Source organism: Microchirus variegatus (assembly GCF_963457635.1).
Source record: "Microchirus variegatus genome assembly, chromosome: 13".
Classification (NCBI taxonomy): domain Eukaryota; kingdom Metazoa; phylum Chordata; class Actinopteri; order Pleuronectiformes; family Soleidae; genus Microchirus; species Microchirus variegatus.
The window spans coordinates 12,462,833-12,480,628 of NC_139814.1; the positions used below are offsets into that span (position 1 = coordinate 12,462,833).

Here is a 17,796-nt window from a genome sequence, read left to right on the forward strand (position 1 = left end):
CGATCTATCTATCTATCTATCTATCTATCTATCTATCTATCTATCTATCTATCTATCTATCTATCTATCTATCTATCTATCTATCTATCTATCTATCTATCTATCTATCTATCTATCTATCTTCTAACGTCATTAGCAATCACAATGTGCCATTAGAACACTGGAGAGATGGTTGCTGGAAATGGGCCACTATACACCTATGTACATATTCCATTAAAAACTAGAAAAGCACTCGGCGAGCACAGACCTCCGCCAAGGCAGCTCAGTGCCTACAATATACCCTGCCAGCGCGCAGCTTCTACGGATCACGGCCAAAAATGTAATCACTTGTTCTTGGTCCCGTTGCGGACATTTCCTGAAAATCCGTCCGTGACTTTTCGAGTTATGTTGCTAATAGGCGGACAGAAAAACAAACTCCGGCGAATACCTCCTTTGGCCGAGGTCAACCAGACGTTTGCAGCTAGAATAGTCGTTTACCACATTAACAATGTATAGAGTGTATTTCTGATTCACTTAATGTTATATTCATTGAAAAAAAATAAGGACATTTCTAAGTGACCCTAAACTTTTGAACGGTAGTATATATATATGGCATGATGAAAATTATGTCTTAATGAGTTGTCATCTTCAACAAAATGATATCATAAAAACTTTCCTTTGCCATTTGAAGAGGTTTTTTTCTTGTTTTTTTAGAAGTAGAACTTAGCTTGAAACTTCAAAGTTCTTCTCAAGCGAAACTTCGGATAGATTAAAAGCATACAGATGTAATCCTCTCGTGCCAGCAAATACATAGTAAGGCAGTGATTCACCCTCGGCCCTTAGACTTATAGGCTCCTCGATGGCAGCATAAAGAATTGTTTAAAGTGCAATGGCCTTACTCATCACGCCGGCTCTTGTTAACCCTCTGACCGCAATCCTGCGCGTGTGATGACTGTACCTTCACGCTCAGGTACTGACCTGCCGTGCGTGTGAGAAATACCAACATCCTGAGTCGACGCAAACAAGAGGAATGTTTGACTTTGGACGTGTTTTTTTTAATTCAAGCTCAAAGCACGTTTAGAAATCGGTGAAATCACACGTTTGATACCTGCTTCACAGCCGCTCATATCCGACCTCGCCTCCCGACGCTGTGATTTAATTGAACGCCTCCTCCTAACACGTCCTATCCTTTCTCAGATGACACAACGCCCGGGCTTGTTTAACAGTAGTGCCCCCCCCCCCCGCGCGCGAACAGGGTATCATTCAAGTTGTCAGTTATCCTAACCCATGCTCCACTTCACGTTATTATCTTAATTTTTCGTCCTTTTGACACCCACTATTAGCAGTTTGCGGTGGAGTTTGAGTGACACAGCCCTCTGAAGCTTCACTCAAATGGAATTTGACTGGGTGTGTGTGTGTGTGTAGAAGCCAGTGACTCCTTCATCCAGTGAGGAAGGAGGTTATGGTGGGAAAAGGTTAATGTCAGCAGCACACAAACTAGTTATTATGTATGATTAAATCTGTCAAAGTCCAATGGGCATAAATGTGCTTCTGAATTGTTAAAAATTGGATTGTTTAATGTCAAATCTAGCCTTTTAGATTCTTTTAAGAAGGAATTAAAAATGTTTTTAAACTGGCATTGACTTAAGGTGGATTTTAATTTGTGTATAACCACTGCGTAGTATGTGCTCTTATTTTTCCCTTGCTGTAGTATTTTATTTATGACTGTACAGTACATTGGGTTGTTTTTTATCTCTGAAAAGTACTATATAAATAAACTTTACTTACTTACTTCTCCAGCAGTTTTGATCATGTGACTGACCTTCTCTCTCCACTTGATAAGTCTTGGCAGTATTTCTTTTTTTTTTTTTTTTTTTTTTTAAACTATGAAAAGCTTTGACTATAAGAACTGCCTGTGAGCACATCAGACGTTGAGATACTAATTTAACACCGTTGACTTCCTCTCCTCTGTAATCCGAGACGTGCTTCCTCCTGGTTTAAGAGCCTGTCTTTGCACCTTTTTTGTTTTTCTGTTAAAGTCCAACATCGTCTGTTCACTCCCTTTGCTGTCTTCGGTCTTCGTTTTGCACATCCTTTACATCTGAAACAGTTGCGCTCGGCAAACACGTGGACAAAGGAATACGAGTGTAAATATAAGTCGCTTTAAAACGAGATGTTGTTGCAGTTTAAAAGTAGAATCATTGGTTAGAACAGTGGCGTCAAAGTCATTATAGTTCAGGGGCCACATAGAGCAGAATTTGGACCAGTAAAATAATGGCATAATAATCGATTTAATGAAGTAGGTTTTTACAGAACATGGTATTGCTTGAGAAAAACAAGTGCAATTTGAGAAATATTATGCCTAAATTCACTATTTACACAACCTACAGATCACAATGCACAAACATCTGGAAGTGCAAAATATAGTATTTCACATTACGATTAGATTCTAATTCATAACAAATTCACCTTGCGGGCCAGATTGGACCCTCCAGTGGGCTGTTTCTGGCCCTCGGGCCTTATCTTTGTCTCCAGTGGATTAGACAGTATTTACAGATGACTGTGTATTTTTATTTTTCAGTCTAGATGCTTGACAAGGATAAAGTATTCACTCTGCATTTCTCTCGGTCGCTCTGTATTCGCCTTACTCCGCCGCTGTCAGATAAGGAAAAAGAAATGCATGAGCTCTGTCATAAGACCTCTCCTCTACATAAAACCAGAGACACAAACAGAAGTCTTCATTAAAACGATCAGATGAAAGTTCTCAAATATTCCGGCTGAATACTAAACGATAAGAACCCTCAGGAGGGGGTGGGCTGCAGACAAAGAGCTATGCCAGATAGTAAAATAAAAGTTTCCAAGCAAGTGGTCCGTGAAATATACGTTTGGCTCGAATCTGACCTTTTTTCGCTGCTTTTGTGTTTCCAGGCTCCTTAGCCAATCGGCAGCTGAATGGCTCGGGATCAAAGGGCATTCACAAAGAGGATGCCTCCGTGCGCTCTCAGGGCCTGGACGGCAGCAGCGAGTACTGCGAGGACGGTCCCGCGAAGAAGAGGTGAGGCTTTGTGTGCGAAAATGTGACTAATCCTGTTTGCGGTGTCATTAATGAGCTTTGTGCGACTCTGGTCATTGGAGTCGATCCGGGGCGTGTTGCACTGTCTGTGATACTGTATGTGAGGCCCGGCAGAATAGAGCTGTGAACGTGTTAAAAAACACAGTAAGTGTAAGTGTAGATAAGTGGTAATAGATTCCTTGAGCTCTAAGGGGGTAAAAACTGCCACAAGGATTCTCAGAATTTGAAAATTTGCTCTTTCTGGCTGACATTTTCTTCTTGTTTCCCATATATGCTTTTTTATTTTTTTAATTCTCTTTTTCCCCCCTATTCCTTAGCGTGTGTGTGTGTGTGTGTGTGTGTGTGTGTGTGTGTGTGTGTGTGTGTATGAAGAGCAAGTTGCCCATTAGTTCTGTAATAGAAGATGACAGTCAACAAAGCAGTGTAAACGGTAGCAGCATTTAAAGAGCACTGAGGTCCATTAATGAGCAAACCCCCCTGGGTCTATAACACAAACGCTATTTCAATCATTTATAATTGGACACTACAGAATTATTATTTTTTTCCCCGCAAAACCATTTCTAAGTAAATTATTTAAAGATGGAAGTTGTCGCGCAGTACAATGAGCGGCAATTTATTTTGAAGTCGTGTTTGAACTTTCAATTTTAAGCAAGAATGGTACAAAATAGTGCTCTCCTTGAGAATGGAATAAAGAACATTTAGCAAATCTGATGCATTTAGTATCAATAAGAGGAAAAATCTAATTAAAAAGGCTGGTGTTTTATTTTTATATCACAAACCAGGAGTCACAAAACCCCTTTTTTTTCCCATATATCTCCATCCTCTAACAGCTGGCTACTGTACGTGGCAGGTGTATGGATGCATGTTTTCATGTTTGTGTGCGTGGGTGCATGTTCGAGTGCCTATGTTTTGTTTTGTTCTGCTGCTGCTGCTCTCACACACACACACACACATTGACAGGGCATCAAAGCGTCAGCGCAAAGCTAGGGGCGGAGTCAGGGGGGTTTGGGTGGGTGGATGGGGGGGGGGCCGGACAGCAGCAGATGTCCCTCTGTAATGAGCGGCCCATACAGGCTGCATTCACCGCGTGTCAAAGCACCTGCCCGAGTCCTCCGAGCTGTCATTCGATACTGTTACCTTCGATCCTAAGTGATGTTATTAGACGGTTTCTCCTACCTGGCCTTGAAACGGAGAGCTGATATACGAAGGTCCTAAGTATCTTGAATTTATAGAAATCATAATGTGATTTGAAAGAAAGAAAAAAAAAAAAGAATGTACATTCACTGTGTCGGCCACTTGCTTTTCAGGAATGAATAAAACCCGATCTGTAATTAATAAAAGTGCTGAATTGAAACCAAGTGGCCTCGTAGCTTATATGGTAAAACAAAGAAAAGAAAAGCACTTGCAATAAGTCATAACACGAGGCTATCTCATGTGTTCTGATAATGCGCACTGTGCATGGAGTGGAGTTTAGTGAGAGGCCAGCCAGCTCCATGGTTTTCATTAGTTCACCACTCATACACACACACACACACACACAGACATGCACTCACACACACACAGCAGGGCTGATTTTCAGAAAGGCTTTGTATCTGATGCTAATGAAACACAACCCCGGCCAGTACTTGGCACCGCCTCGTGCCCTCTTAGAAAGCTAATTTTTGTGTGCGCTTTATGTGTGAAGCATGACTCCAGTGCCCCTGGCATAGGTGCCCAGCATTGTTCCTGAGCGGGCCTCACTGAGACCATGCCAGGAGCTGTTACACCTGGCACCGACCAAAACAGAAGGGAGGGGCAGCGTGGCAGAGCTGGATCCAATTTTGAGGAAAAAGTTTTTTTTTTCGCACTGTGGAGAAGAGGATGAAAGGGATAGAGTGTGGACAGAAAGGGGAAAGATTGGGAGATGAGAGAGGAAGGGAGGCAGGGACAGAAGGACAGGTGCAAGTGATTTTTGGCAGGAAGCGACCCCCTTTTTTTTTTTTTTTTTTAGAAGTCTTTGAGATCAACTCTGTGTTTGCCTTCCCATGCTCCTGAGATCGGCGCAGAGACTGGCAGCACATCCCCGTCACACATGCCAGCTTATTGCAGCCCTTTCTTACCAGCGTGACCATATTCTCCAACAGTTTTCCTCTGCCAACAGTTGGACTCATAAAACCACACAACTTGAGTTCATCTCAACTGCAGCAGTGTACTCGCCTAGTTATATCGTACCTGCATTTCATGTAGGTTGATTCCAAGAATGACGAGATGATTCCCAGAACAGGCTTTTAATTTCAGTCTTTTGCCATTTTTATTGGTTGTTCCTGTAGTCTGCCGTTGTCTGCAGGTGTGATTTGTAATTTGCATATGATTCTAATATGTTTGGATTCTTTTAAATGATGAGGACAATTGCATTTCGATGGCATATTTAAAGGCGCCATATGTAAGAATGTGGCCAAAAAGGGTTACTACATTCAAATTCAAAATACCTAGGTCTTTTAGGTGTTGTGTTGTTTGACGTAACTGGCAACCCGTGGTTGCTCGGCAGCTGAGACTCTACTGACTGCAATGATTGGTAGACGGCGGTAGGTGGCGCCACATGCCAAAACATGATTTCAAAACATAAACATGATTTGCAGTCTGCAAAATATTTTTTTTATGCAAATATTTTGGCTGTGCTGTTGTTGTTGTTGAGTTCAGTTTGTTATATGAACATTATTCCTCTGTGACATATTAGGAGGATTTTATGGCCAGTTGCTTTAGATTTATTACATAATGCACCTTTAATTTAAAAATGCAATTATCCATTTTCTAATTTTCTACTGCTTTATCCTGCACATGAGACTTGCGGGGTGTGCTGGTGCCAATCTCAGCTGATATAGGGCGATAGGCGGGGTCACACCCTGGATAGGTCACCTGTCCATCACAGGGACACATACAGAGACAAACAACCATTCACCTATGACCAGTGTTGCATGTTTTCGGACTGTGGGAAACTGGAGAACCCGACGAAAACCTACGCACACACGCAAACTCAAAATGCAACAATGCATTTAATGGTATTTTATGGCCTTTATATGTTCAAAGAAATCTCAAGCTTTTAGTCTGATTTGTTGACACAAGTAGAATGAGATCAATGCGTCTTACGTAAACTGAACACCACTTAGTAACTCGGCTAGCTGTTCTGTCTGCGAGTAAAAAAAAGTGAATACTAACCTCTGAAGCACTGCGAAAGTGTGTGTTTCGGAAGTTGAGTGCCCCCCCTTTGACAGACTTCTTCATTTACTGTCTGTGTTCTCTCTCTCTCACTCTTTCTTTGTCTCTCTCTTTTTTTTCTTTTCTTCTTTACCCCTCACTCTTTTTACAGAACCCCACTTTTGGCTCTCAGAGTCTGTTCCCTCTGTTGTCTCAGCCAAGACACACATTCAAACACTCAGCTGCTGCTGCTTGTTTTGTTTTCACTTAATGAATTCCAAGTGTGCGCATGTGTGTGTACACACACACACGCGCACACACACACACACACACACAAACACACACACACACACACACACACACACACACACACACACACACACACACACACACACACACACACACACACACACACACACACACACACACGTACGTCTTCTCTAGCGTAACCAATGACTCTTGTCAGTAATGCATAATCACCATTTCCATTTATGAGGGATTATATGTATGTGTGTGTAGCCCTGCACACACACACACACACACCCATACACCCACACACTCGATAGTGGGCCTTAATGTGTGTATTGATTTGCTTTAAATGCTATTCAGTAGGAACTTATACGCAGTGCAACACCTACACCTATTAACCCTTAGTGCTCACGCGGCACGGATCTATGCCGCAGGTGCACCCTTAGTGATTTGCCGTGGGAATAATACACATCTCCTTATATGGACATCCTGGGGGTGTGTGTGTTTTCTTTATGTGTTGTTGAGCCAAAGTTTTTAGTAGTGATATAAAGTAGCAATAATTCTGCAGAAGTCACAAAATTAGACTGTTTTGCTTTTCTTTTTTTGTTCATAAAAACAAGCCAGGTGAACTTTGAACGGTGACGCATTTCCAAATTGCACCGAATTTAAACATTTTGAGTACTTTTTTGCTCAGGTGTGTTTGTATAGTTTTCATCAGATTGCCTATAGGTTGTGCTGGAAAAAAAGCCTCTATATATACTGTATGTTTAAACATAGTTTACTGTACAGTTTAGTGTTCACATAAACAGGCTCATAGATGCACATGGATGTGAGTGATTGTTCAATGAGCTTTTTTGGTTTCGCAGTCTAATAGAGGCGATCTTTGGGACACCACTAAATACCATGTTTCCTTTTCCCAATCCAGTTAAAATGGTCTCTTTCTCTGTTTTTCAATCTCCCTCTTCTTCCTTTATTTTATTTTATTGTGGGTCTGTCAGTGGCTTCCCCCTCTCCATCCCTCTCCATCCCCCCCCCAGCATGTCAGGGTATAAGTCTCCAAAATGTCCTTTCAAATCTACTCTCATTGTCGCTGCCTCGCTGCGGCTTTATGAAAGCTTTCTGCTCGGCTGAAATGGAAGGGTGAAGGAGCATTAACCGTCTACCACCAGTGCATAATGTCACTCAGCGCTCAAACTCACTCCCATAATCACTGTCAAATACGAGTGTTAGCGCCGCGAGTGCAGCGCAGATTAGCCGTGTTAGTGCTTGTTTGCGTGATCCTTCTTCCTTTTCTTTTCTTTTTTTCTTAATGGCGTAATTCAAAAGGAAAGTCTTAAATGCTTCAATGTGTTTACTGTACACTGTTAGACGGCCTGTTGTTAGCCAAGGGCAAGTCGATTCTTTTTTTTCTTTTATTATTATTATTGCTCAACATCACACATTTGCCTCATGGGGTTTTATAGTCTGTACAGCCTGTGCTGTCTTCAGGCGCCCGAATCAGACGAAAAACGATAACTCCCCGAGGGACTACAAACGACCGCAGTCATCATTAATATCTTATGGATTATTATTGTTTTAGATAATAATGTAATAATCACATTTTTAGATAATTCCCGTCTAGTTCTCAGAAATCTCAGCCTGTGGTCCACTGCACAGGCGCTGACCCACTGTGAGGGTCAGTGTTGTCATCTCAACCTGGGAATCCTCATTAAAGTGGAAAGACACAGAACATGCACTCATGAGCCAGGGCGTGTGTGTGTATATACATGTGTGAGTGTGTGTTCTAATAACCTTAAAATCACATGTACCGAATCATATTAAATCTGATCGCGCGGTTGTTTTGATAGCTGGTGCACAGGATACCATGACGATGGGAAAAGGAAGGGAAGGAAGTTGCAGGTGCACTGCAATTGGACCTGGGAGTAAATGTCACATTCCCACATTTTAAAAACCTATTGAATAGTGTATGAAGCTGCATTCACACCAAACCTTCGAATTAGAATCCGAGTTTGTATCCGAGTTTGTTTTGTGTGAATGCGCAACCAATGCAAATGCAACAAATGGCTGCAACAAATGGCAACACAACCATTGTGTTGTGGGTACAACACAACCAAAACATTCATGATTGTAGAACGACGACAGCCAGGAAAAATATCTGAGCCCATTGTCGCAGCATTGTTGCATGTGTCGTATCTTCTAGAGCTGCAACTAACCATCAGTGTTTGTCAAACCTGAAAATGACAATGTTCTCCAATGTTTTGTTTTGTCCACAAACTAAAATGATTCAGTTTTAATGATTTCTTTGGTATGTGAAGCAAAGAAACTAAGAAAATATTCACATTTAAGAAGCTAAAATGATCACAAATCTTGTTTTAATAATGAAAAAAAAAGCTTCAAACTGATTAATCTATTATCAACATAGTTGACGCTATGGCATAAAACCATAGGATTTGATGCAGCTCCATGTTTTGCTCTGATGTGGAGGAACAGAAGTTGTCCTGCGTTAACCAGATTAACAGATGAGCGAGTTTTCTTGTTCATTTTTTGTCTCGTCTTCTCCTTCTGTAATTCTTGATGCAGCGCCACCTCAGGCGAGGAGGGGAATACGTTAGTCAAAAGGTTTGGTTCGTTTCACCAAAGTGTGAAAGCAATCTCAGACTGGCTGAATGTTGCAACTCCCAATCGTACAAAGTCTGGCGGACTATTGCATACGACTTTAGAGACAGCAGCTCAGCATTTGAGCCGCATACTTCAGTATCTGCAGCCTCCAGATGAGGAAATGAGTTCACTCAAGCTCTCAGACTGGTTTTGAATGTGAGCTCAGTTTAAATTAGCCTGATTGCTCAGAGCAAACAGTGACATTTCTGATGTTTATAGACCTAAGGTGGCTGTGGTCAGCCACTCCCATGGCTGATTAGAGTGGTGGAACCTAATTAGTAACAAAGCATTTCTCGATGCTGGTATTTCGGCTTCTCCTTTTTCAGCCGTGAGAGACACGGAAACACAAAGTACTTGTTCATGCTTTTGGTGTTATGAATTTAAGCGAGTGAAATTAGTCGCCACTTTATATACATTAGCATTTTTAGGTGAGAAAGGGAACAATGTGTGACTTCCATGTGACCTAATATAGCATTTATATATTCAAGGAATTAAAGCCGAGCTTGATCTATTGTCAAGATGACTTTTTCTCTCCACATCTGCCTATCAGGCCATCTCCGCTCTCTTTGTTTCATTCAATAACAAAAGAAGAAGAAGAAGAATAAGAAGCGGTCGAATGTGAGGCCAAGGTTATATTTAAAAAAAATGCACCCGGTCCTTCTTGTATCTTTTATCTGAAATGAATATCAGCCTTTAACCATGACTACGTGAAGCGTATAGTTGTCACGGAGCAGCGTCTTTTTATAACACCGACTCACATTTATCTTGATGTCAACACAGAGCAGTTGAGTGCTAAAAACATATGCTGACAAAATATACAGAAGAGCCGCTGCATATGCATCACTATCACGGTTATTAGGGCCTGTCATAGTGACCTATATAGTGAGTAATAAGTGGACTTTTGTGTTTGTGCTCTTGTAGGGACTTGACTTGACTCCGTGACGGATGATTTGTGTTTATTTATGTTTTTGTGTGCATAGATTTGGTTTTGCACATGTGTGAAGGTCACTGGGTCAGTGGTTCAGCTCGGTGCAAGGACATTATCTGGCTTCTAAAAACATGCAGACAGTAACGTGAATGATCGATTGTGAATGTTATTATGTGTGAGAAGTGGAGAGAACATGTGAAGCACCAGCTGATTTATTTTCTTCATGTTTTTTTTATTTACATGCCACACTGGAAGGTAACAATTAAGGTTTCTGCTCTAAGCGATGCAACAAAACGCAGCATCCTTGGCATTTAGTTTCGTCCTGTAACACACACACACGCGGTGTCAGTTACAGCGTAGCATTTTGAAACAGAGTTGTTTCCCAGTTTATGTACTGATGGATTTGATCGGAACACACTGCCAGACACATGTGAATATATATACACAGTAATAAATGTAACGTGAGCATTCAGAGGCATTGTGAGGAATCGTCTTTTTAAAAACTCATAGATCTTTCATTCATAAACATAAACATGTACATTTTGGTCGCTCCAATGGAATATAGACACACACACACACACATGCACTCAGTGCCAGATGCAGAGTGAGATAGCCCTCTATGACGACCATGTGGGCCATCTGGAGCCAATTAGCATTGTCCCTAAGGTACAGACTCTGGATCAGTGCTCCTCAACTCGCACAATAACCTTTACCGTGGGGAAGGAACACAGAGTCTGACTTGAGCGCTGTCTCACGCCAACGTCGCTCAAAGGCTGGACACAGTGTGGACACGCTCACGGCTCTGGATTTTGAACGTGTCTGATAGCTTGAAGAGTAGTTTATGGTTTCTGAGATATGTTTAATTTATACAAATATACAGTTGTATCTTGAGGAAAGACCTTTCAGTCTATGATGGCATATTGTGTACATGTCAAATGCAGAGAATAAGGCAATTTTCTTTTAGTTGCCATTATACCTTTTATTGGCCCTTTAACACCTAAGGACTCTTTTTTGTTTTGTTTATTTTAACCATAAAAGGGCCAGGAAATGTCCTGTTCCCCTTTTTTCCAGGATATCTTTCGATATCTGGCAGTCATTTACAACTTAATGCAATATTTTAAAATGGTAACCATTTAAAAAAATTAAGAAAAACAAAACATTTTATTTAAAAACACTGTATTTTACCTGAACACCAGCTTTTGTGTGTTAAATATTTGAACAGTATAAAACATATTTAAAATAACATTTGTTTCTGATTTTGTGACAAAGATGCTGATCCTCCAGCTTAATGCAACAGCAAGAGGGAAATTACCGTAATAACCACATGTTGGCTTTGACTTGCAACTTCTCAGCTTTCAGAAACCGTTGGAATTTTCCCACTGGCACAAACCGGCTCTTAATTACGGCAATTACAGTAAAAGTGCACTTGAGCGGTGTTAAAACTTCTCTCTTATAATATAAGTTATATATATATATATATAATGTTGACATTTGTAATGATGAACGCAACTAAGATGCAGTTATTTTTTCCCACTAAGTACATTTTTTTGGACCTTCACATTGTTCTGTGTGCCAAAAGCTATTAGTTTGAGGTTCGACACATCAGCACAAATCAACACCAGCACTCGCTGGCTCACGTTCCACTCACCAGAACTGAGTGGACGTATCGCATTTTAACTGGTGCTGCAAATGTCTGAAACCGAAGCACACGGGCACAAATCACAGCCACGGCTCCACTGTGAACGACCTGGGCATCATTTAACAAAGGGTCAGTAAGGCTGTACAGTATGTGACCCCGGAACCACAGACGTATACGTCATTAAAGGCCTCCTCACTCAGTCATTCATTCAAAAATGTAAACCTTTTTTTTTGATTTAGATGTCTATGCAGTTCAAGATTTATTTGGTATTTTGGTTTGTGGTTTGTTGCGTCAAGATTCAAGTTAATACTTGAGCAATTTAAAAAATCAAAACAAGAACGTGAGGCCCCTGTTTTAAAAAATCAGCCTGGCCCTAATTGGCATTTTAACTTTTTTCCCCATTATATCCTATAATTACAAGTATTTAATGCACAAATGAATTAATAAGCGTTTTTCATAAATAGGCCTCAGTCAACAGTCCATGCATAAATCCACAGATGTGCTGAGTCAGCTAGTTTCCAGCGCCCTGCTGGTGTGTTTTTGGCTTAAGTTAAACTGGTTTATGGAGCCAGTTTGGACAATGTTTCGAGGGAAAAGGAGTTGTGCTTTTTTTTTTTAATATTGGCCTCCCTTCTTAGAGAGGGGTCAGTGATGGGGGTCAGTTACTGACCAGCAGCATCACTGTCTTCGGAGAGCCTGAAGCTGTAAAGCATAACCTTTAGCGTTTTCTGGCGTTGTTGATGTTCTTATTCTGCCTTGGTTCGGTCTTTGTGAACAGTAACAGTGTAACCTGTTTGCGTTTCCTGCTTCCTTCATCTGAAAAGCGGCTCTGTGAATCAATACTATCAGGCCTGATTGAGCGCAGAGGGGGTGGGCTGTTGAACTGCTGAGCAACCAGGTTTTTTTTTTTTTGCAGTGGAATTCACTTTCCGAGACTTTTCATGGACGTGTTTTCAGGTGTCTCGCTTAGCTTAACTTGCACAACGTTGCTGTTCATCTATCTTGATATAAAATGGAAAAAAAGAGTCATTATAGGTTTAATCAGCATTGAGTGAACTCATTTGTTAAACGTTTGTCTGTGTGTGTTTGGTCTGTGTCCCCCGTTCTTTTCATCACCACCTCCACCACATTTTTAAATTTTAACTTTTGCGCGAGAGAAAAAAAAACAAAAAATATCACAAACGTCCTTTATCCACTTCCTGTACTCTTGACCTTTTCATCTTCCTTTTCCCGGGACCGGAGTTTCTCCCTCTGTCTCTCTCGGAGATAATCAATGCTCCGGCAGCTACAGTGGCATGCGTAATATTAGACATTAGAGTAGCTCTTTGAAGGGTAAATGGCTTTGGGGGGAGGTGGGTGGCTGTAAAGCGATGGAGGGAGGAAGGGATGGATGAAAGGTGGATTAGAAAGGGATGAATGAGGACATCCTGTCATAATCTCTGTGCTTTTTTTTTTTTTTCCTGCTGCTGTTGAATCTCAGTTCCCCCTTTTCTTTTCTCTCCGTGGGTCTGTGCAGCTCTCCTCTCGTTCTCCTTCAATCAGGGCAATCACTCTAATTTTAACTTGCGTAAGCCTCACTTTTTCATCTCTGGCTCCAGACCAATGAGTATTCTATAGCCTACCCTGACACACTTGGGAACATAGTGTACCCTTGGCTTACACACACACACACACACACACACACATAGGCCTCTTCTGGGCAGACGCAGAGCTATAACAGAAGCTCATGTTACCCCCAGTTCAGTGGAAGCACTTAGAAAAAAACAGTCTTGTCATTGCAAATTACTCCCTTGCTGATTTCTCAATATTTACCTGCGCGTTGAGACTCTTGATGTGTGTCTGTTTGGTGTGTGTGTGTGTGTGTGTGTGTGTGTGTGTGTGTGTGTGTGTGTGTGTGTGTGTGTGTGTGTGTGTGTGTGTGTGTGTGTGTGTGTGTGTGTGTGTGTGTGTGTGTGTGTGTGTGTGTGTGTGTGTGTTAATTATCCCGCTCACCGTTTCGTCGTCTCATCTCTTGCTGTTAAAGAGATATGGCTCTGTAGTCGTGACCTTTGGTAATATGACCTATAGCGTAGTAATATTTTTTTTAACAACATAATCCTGCTTCGTGCGCTAATGTACTTCGTAATGATGAAGAACAACAGTAGTCGATGCCTGGTGCCTTTTAAATGAATTGATTGTTACAAGCTGTTGATGGTTTGTGGGGTGCTGTTGTTTATTTATGACTTCCTCTGCCTCTGCTTAGAGATATAGAATTTGTATTACATCTTGTAACCCTTCCACCGCAGGGTTTGGCATGCGTACATTTGTCATCACCGCAAAGACTACCGTTCTTGACATCTAGAAAATTTTAAAAATATGGACCGGCGATTTGTCCAGGGTGTGACCCCGCATTTCGCCCCCATGTCGGCTGATCCTCATCTGGAGGATAAAGAGGTAGAAGATGGATCGATGGATACTGGAAAGGCAGAGAAATAGAGTTTTGAGCCCAATATACCCAGGACTTCCAATCGCAGACGAGATTCAGCCAGTGCGTCGCACGTTTGTGACGTCAGCTTCTTGGTACCGTAGTTCCGGTTGATACATACATGTATACAGCATACACTACCGTTCAAAAGTTTGGGGTCACTTAGAAACTTCCTTATTTTTGAAGGAAAACTACTTTTTTTCAGTGAATATTACATGAAACTAATCAGAAATACACTCTATACATTGTTAATGTGGTAAACGACTATTCTAGCTGCAAACGTCTGGTTTTTAATGGAATATGTACATAGGTGTATAGAGGCCTATTTCCAGCAACCATCTCTCCAGTGTTCTAATGGTACATTGTGTTTGCTAATCACGTTAGAAGACTATTGGATGATTAGAAAACCCTTGTGCAATGATGTTAGCACAGCTGAAAAAGGGCAAAATTATTATTTTGAATAAATAATCATTATTTCTAATCTTGTTAATGTCTTGACAATATTTTCTATTCATTTTGCAACTCTTTTGATGAATAAAAGTGTGACTTTTAACGGAAAACACAAACAAAAATTGTATAGGTGACCCCAAACTTTTGAGTATATCGTCCGGTTACTGTGCACTACTCTTATCAGAGTTTGGTAAAGACTCCCCAGCACATATCCCATGTTATTAAATAGGTAAGAGATAACACAGGATTGTCCCAGGAAGACCTGAGGCTCTTCGGTGACGCCGGTGTCTGTCTAGACAGGATGTAGTAAGCACATTGCTTTATTAGCTCATCTTTCCCAATCTTCATTTGTTACACAGTTGCTTGTGGTTATTTCTGCCTTTTGTGTGTGTGTGTGTGTGTGTTCGTGAGCGTGAGTTACCCCCTCTGTCCGTCTGTCTCTCTCTCTCTTTAAGCAGTTAAATTGGATACTATTCATCTCAGACTGAAGCAATAAAGCTATCCAGGGGTTTGGCTTACCATAGAGGCTTTTATGACGAGCCCAGTCCCCCCCTCTGGTGCTGCTGCTGTTTAGAAAGTCTTCATTGCACAGATGAGTCTGCATCCCTTCCTCCTCGCTGATACTAAATCGCAGATAATTGAATTTATGGGATGACAGGACCAGGTTAGCTGGCCGCACGTCGTACATACAGATGTTCACACTCGGCCGCGATAACGCCACCTTAAGCCGTCGCTCGACACCCAGCTATTTTTTTTTATAAAGGCGCAGGGAGGAGACGCTGGTTTGCAGGGGTTGTGTTTAACAATAAACTGTCCCCTTTTTAAAGGTTCCGTTAAGTCTACAAGCGTCCGTGTCCTCACTCGCGGTGACACTGAGTGATGTTCTGTCTGCTGACAAATTACGGGACACCAAAGGGGAAGAGGGTGAAATAAAGGAGTGATTCACTTGAACATGAAAGGGACGTTTGCAGGATAATGAGAGAGCCGCGTTTGCCTGCAGGAATCTCCGATGACTGAGCAGTCAGGAACCATACGGCCACTTTTAAGGAGGCATTCCCCGCACAAACCGGCGTTGCTGTTGTGAGCTATCGCCTCATAAAACCAAAAAAAGATTTTTCCCTCTCCAACAAAGTCGATACATATAGGAGGAAGCATAAAAAAGGCGCCGTGTCAAATTGCTTAAAAGGATGTGTGAAATATTTGTGGTTAATTACCTCACTGTGATTTCATTGTCTCCGCGTATACGCTCTGTCTTTATTTCTCCCACCATTTCCTTCCCCTCTCTCTCTCTCTCTTATCTCCTCACACACTATCTGTCCCAGTCACGCAAACCTCGCTGCTTTCAACTTCCCTCCCTCTGCCCCCCCACTCTATCCCTGCATATTCTTCCTCCCTGTCACTTTTCCCTGCATCATCCATCCCTTGTGGAGTTTATACTATGGTGAAAAAAACATGTAAGCAAGAGCGTAAGTGTGTGATTGCATCTGCCGTCTCTTAAGTTAGGCAACGACAAAAGACGAGCAGACGTAACGTGGATGTGTGAAGTGAACAGGATGCGTTTCTACCTCTCACACTCACTCCTGCACCCCTTTTCCATGCACCCCTCTCTCTCTCTCTTTCTCTTTTTTGTATCCAGTCTTTTAATCTTCCTTTGAGTCAGAAACACAAGATTCCTCATCTAAACTGTTGGGCAACTCGTGCTTTCACCATATTCCCCCCATTTCAGTAATGGGATGTTCTTAAATACTCTTAATTTGCTCCTTTTTGTTCTTTGTTATGCAACACAAGGAGTAAACGGTACCTCCTGTACATACCCATCTTCTCATTAAATGCTGATAAAGGCAGCTTTAAAATACCTTAGATTCAGTCTTTGGCGTCTGAAAGAGAAACTTGGTGAGAACACGGATCAGTGTTTGGACATATTTGTATTTGTTTGCACAAAAATGAAAGCTGATTACATTTTTCTGTGTGTGTGTTGTTAAATTGGAGCTCCTAAATGCTGACGACGATAACAGTGGTATGATTTTATTTAGAGTGTTGACTGTAAACAAACGGAGCACAGTGTGCAAACGGCTGTTTTTCAGTGTTCTCACCTTTTTTTTGTGTGTGCACGCGCGTGCGTGTGTGTATGTGTGTGCAATCATCTCCCAATATCTCACATATTGAGCTTACGCCCGTGTCGGGACAGGAAATTGACACGTTTTGACACCGCGCTGTTTTCTGATTGAAGTGTAATCGGAACTCGGCACCTCTCGGCGGCTGCGCCAAATCCATTGTGGGTGTTCTCCAGACATGATCCTATCTTCCCTTTACTTCAGCCATGGCCGTAGAAAATTGACAAATAAAACCAGGATATCACATTGCTTCTATCGCCTCTCCTCAACATTTAGAGCGTAACTCAGGTGCGTGCACACACACACACACGGAGGCAGCAGCACTGATCAATTGAGGTAACTTGCAGTCGTGTGTGTGTGTGGTGTACAAAGAAGGTGGTGTGACTGGCACATCCATAGCTTTCTCTCAGCCCCCCCCCCCCCTCGCCTGCACTGATGCACATAAAGAGAGAAAAGAGACGAGCAGAGAGAGAAAAAAAACGAGAGACACATCTTTAAAGGCTTTGTGGACGGCAATGAAGAGCAGGCGCAAAATCACCAGGAGTGGACTGAGGGAGAAGAGAGGTGGTGGAGGACGGGAAAGGGGGGGGGGGATAAAATGGTCGATGTGAGAATAGAGACAGGAGTAAATGAGAAGAAGATGAAGTGAGACAGAAAGATAAAGAGGGGAAAACGTCTTAAGTTGCTCCCAGACTGCTGTAGTTGTTTTTGGCAGATGGTTCCTGTATATTTGGTTATTATCAGCTGCCACTGTCGGCTCTCGCTTTGCTCTAAAGACGGCTTAATTATCTTTTCCGCTGGAGCTGATCACAAATAAAGCGCCAGCCACTGAACGTGCGAGTATGTGTGACCATGCAGATTTGGGCAGTGTGTAATTTAGCCATGCCAAAATAAGCATAAAATGTACACGCACTTACCTTCTGAATGAGTGCCTGCACATTCAAGTGAACGTCATATACATGCGAGAATGATTACAATGTGATTTTAATGAGCTTTTCCTCTGTGGTCGATTTGTAAATTATAACAGCAACATATTCACTCGTACACAAACCTGTCATATGTCATATT

The 17,796-nt window shown here is 41.8% G+C and overlaps 1 protein-coding gene across 1 annotated transcript in view; it reads left to right on the forward strand.

The window, feature by feature from the left end:
• The window catches only part of jarid2b (jumonji and AT-rich interaction domain containing 2b), a gene marked incomplete at its 3' end in the record, with an annotated part of 104,948 nt that overhangs the window by 54,316 nt on the left and 32,836 nt on the right, over window positions 1-17,796 (forward strand). Inside the window, exon 3 of the mRNA XM_083899456.1 lies at window positions 2,908-3,034. Within this exon, the coding sequence (XP_083755582.1) occupies window positions 2,908-3,034 (127 nt within the window). The remainder of the gene's footprint in view (window positions 1-2,907; window positions 3,035-17,796) is intronic.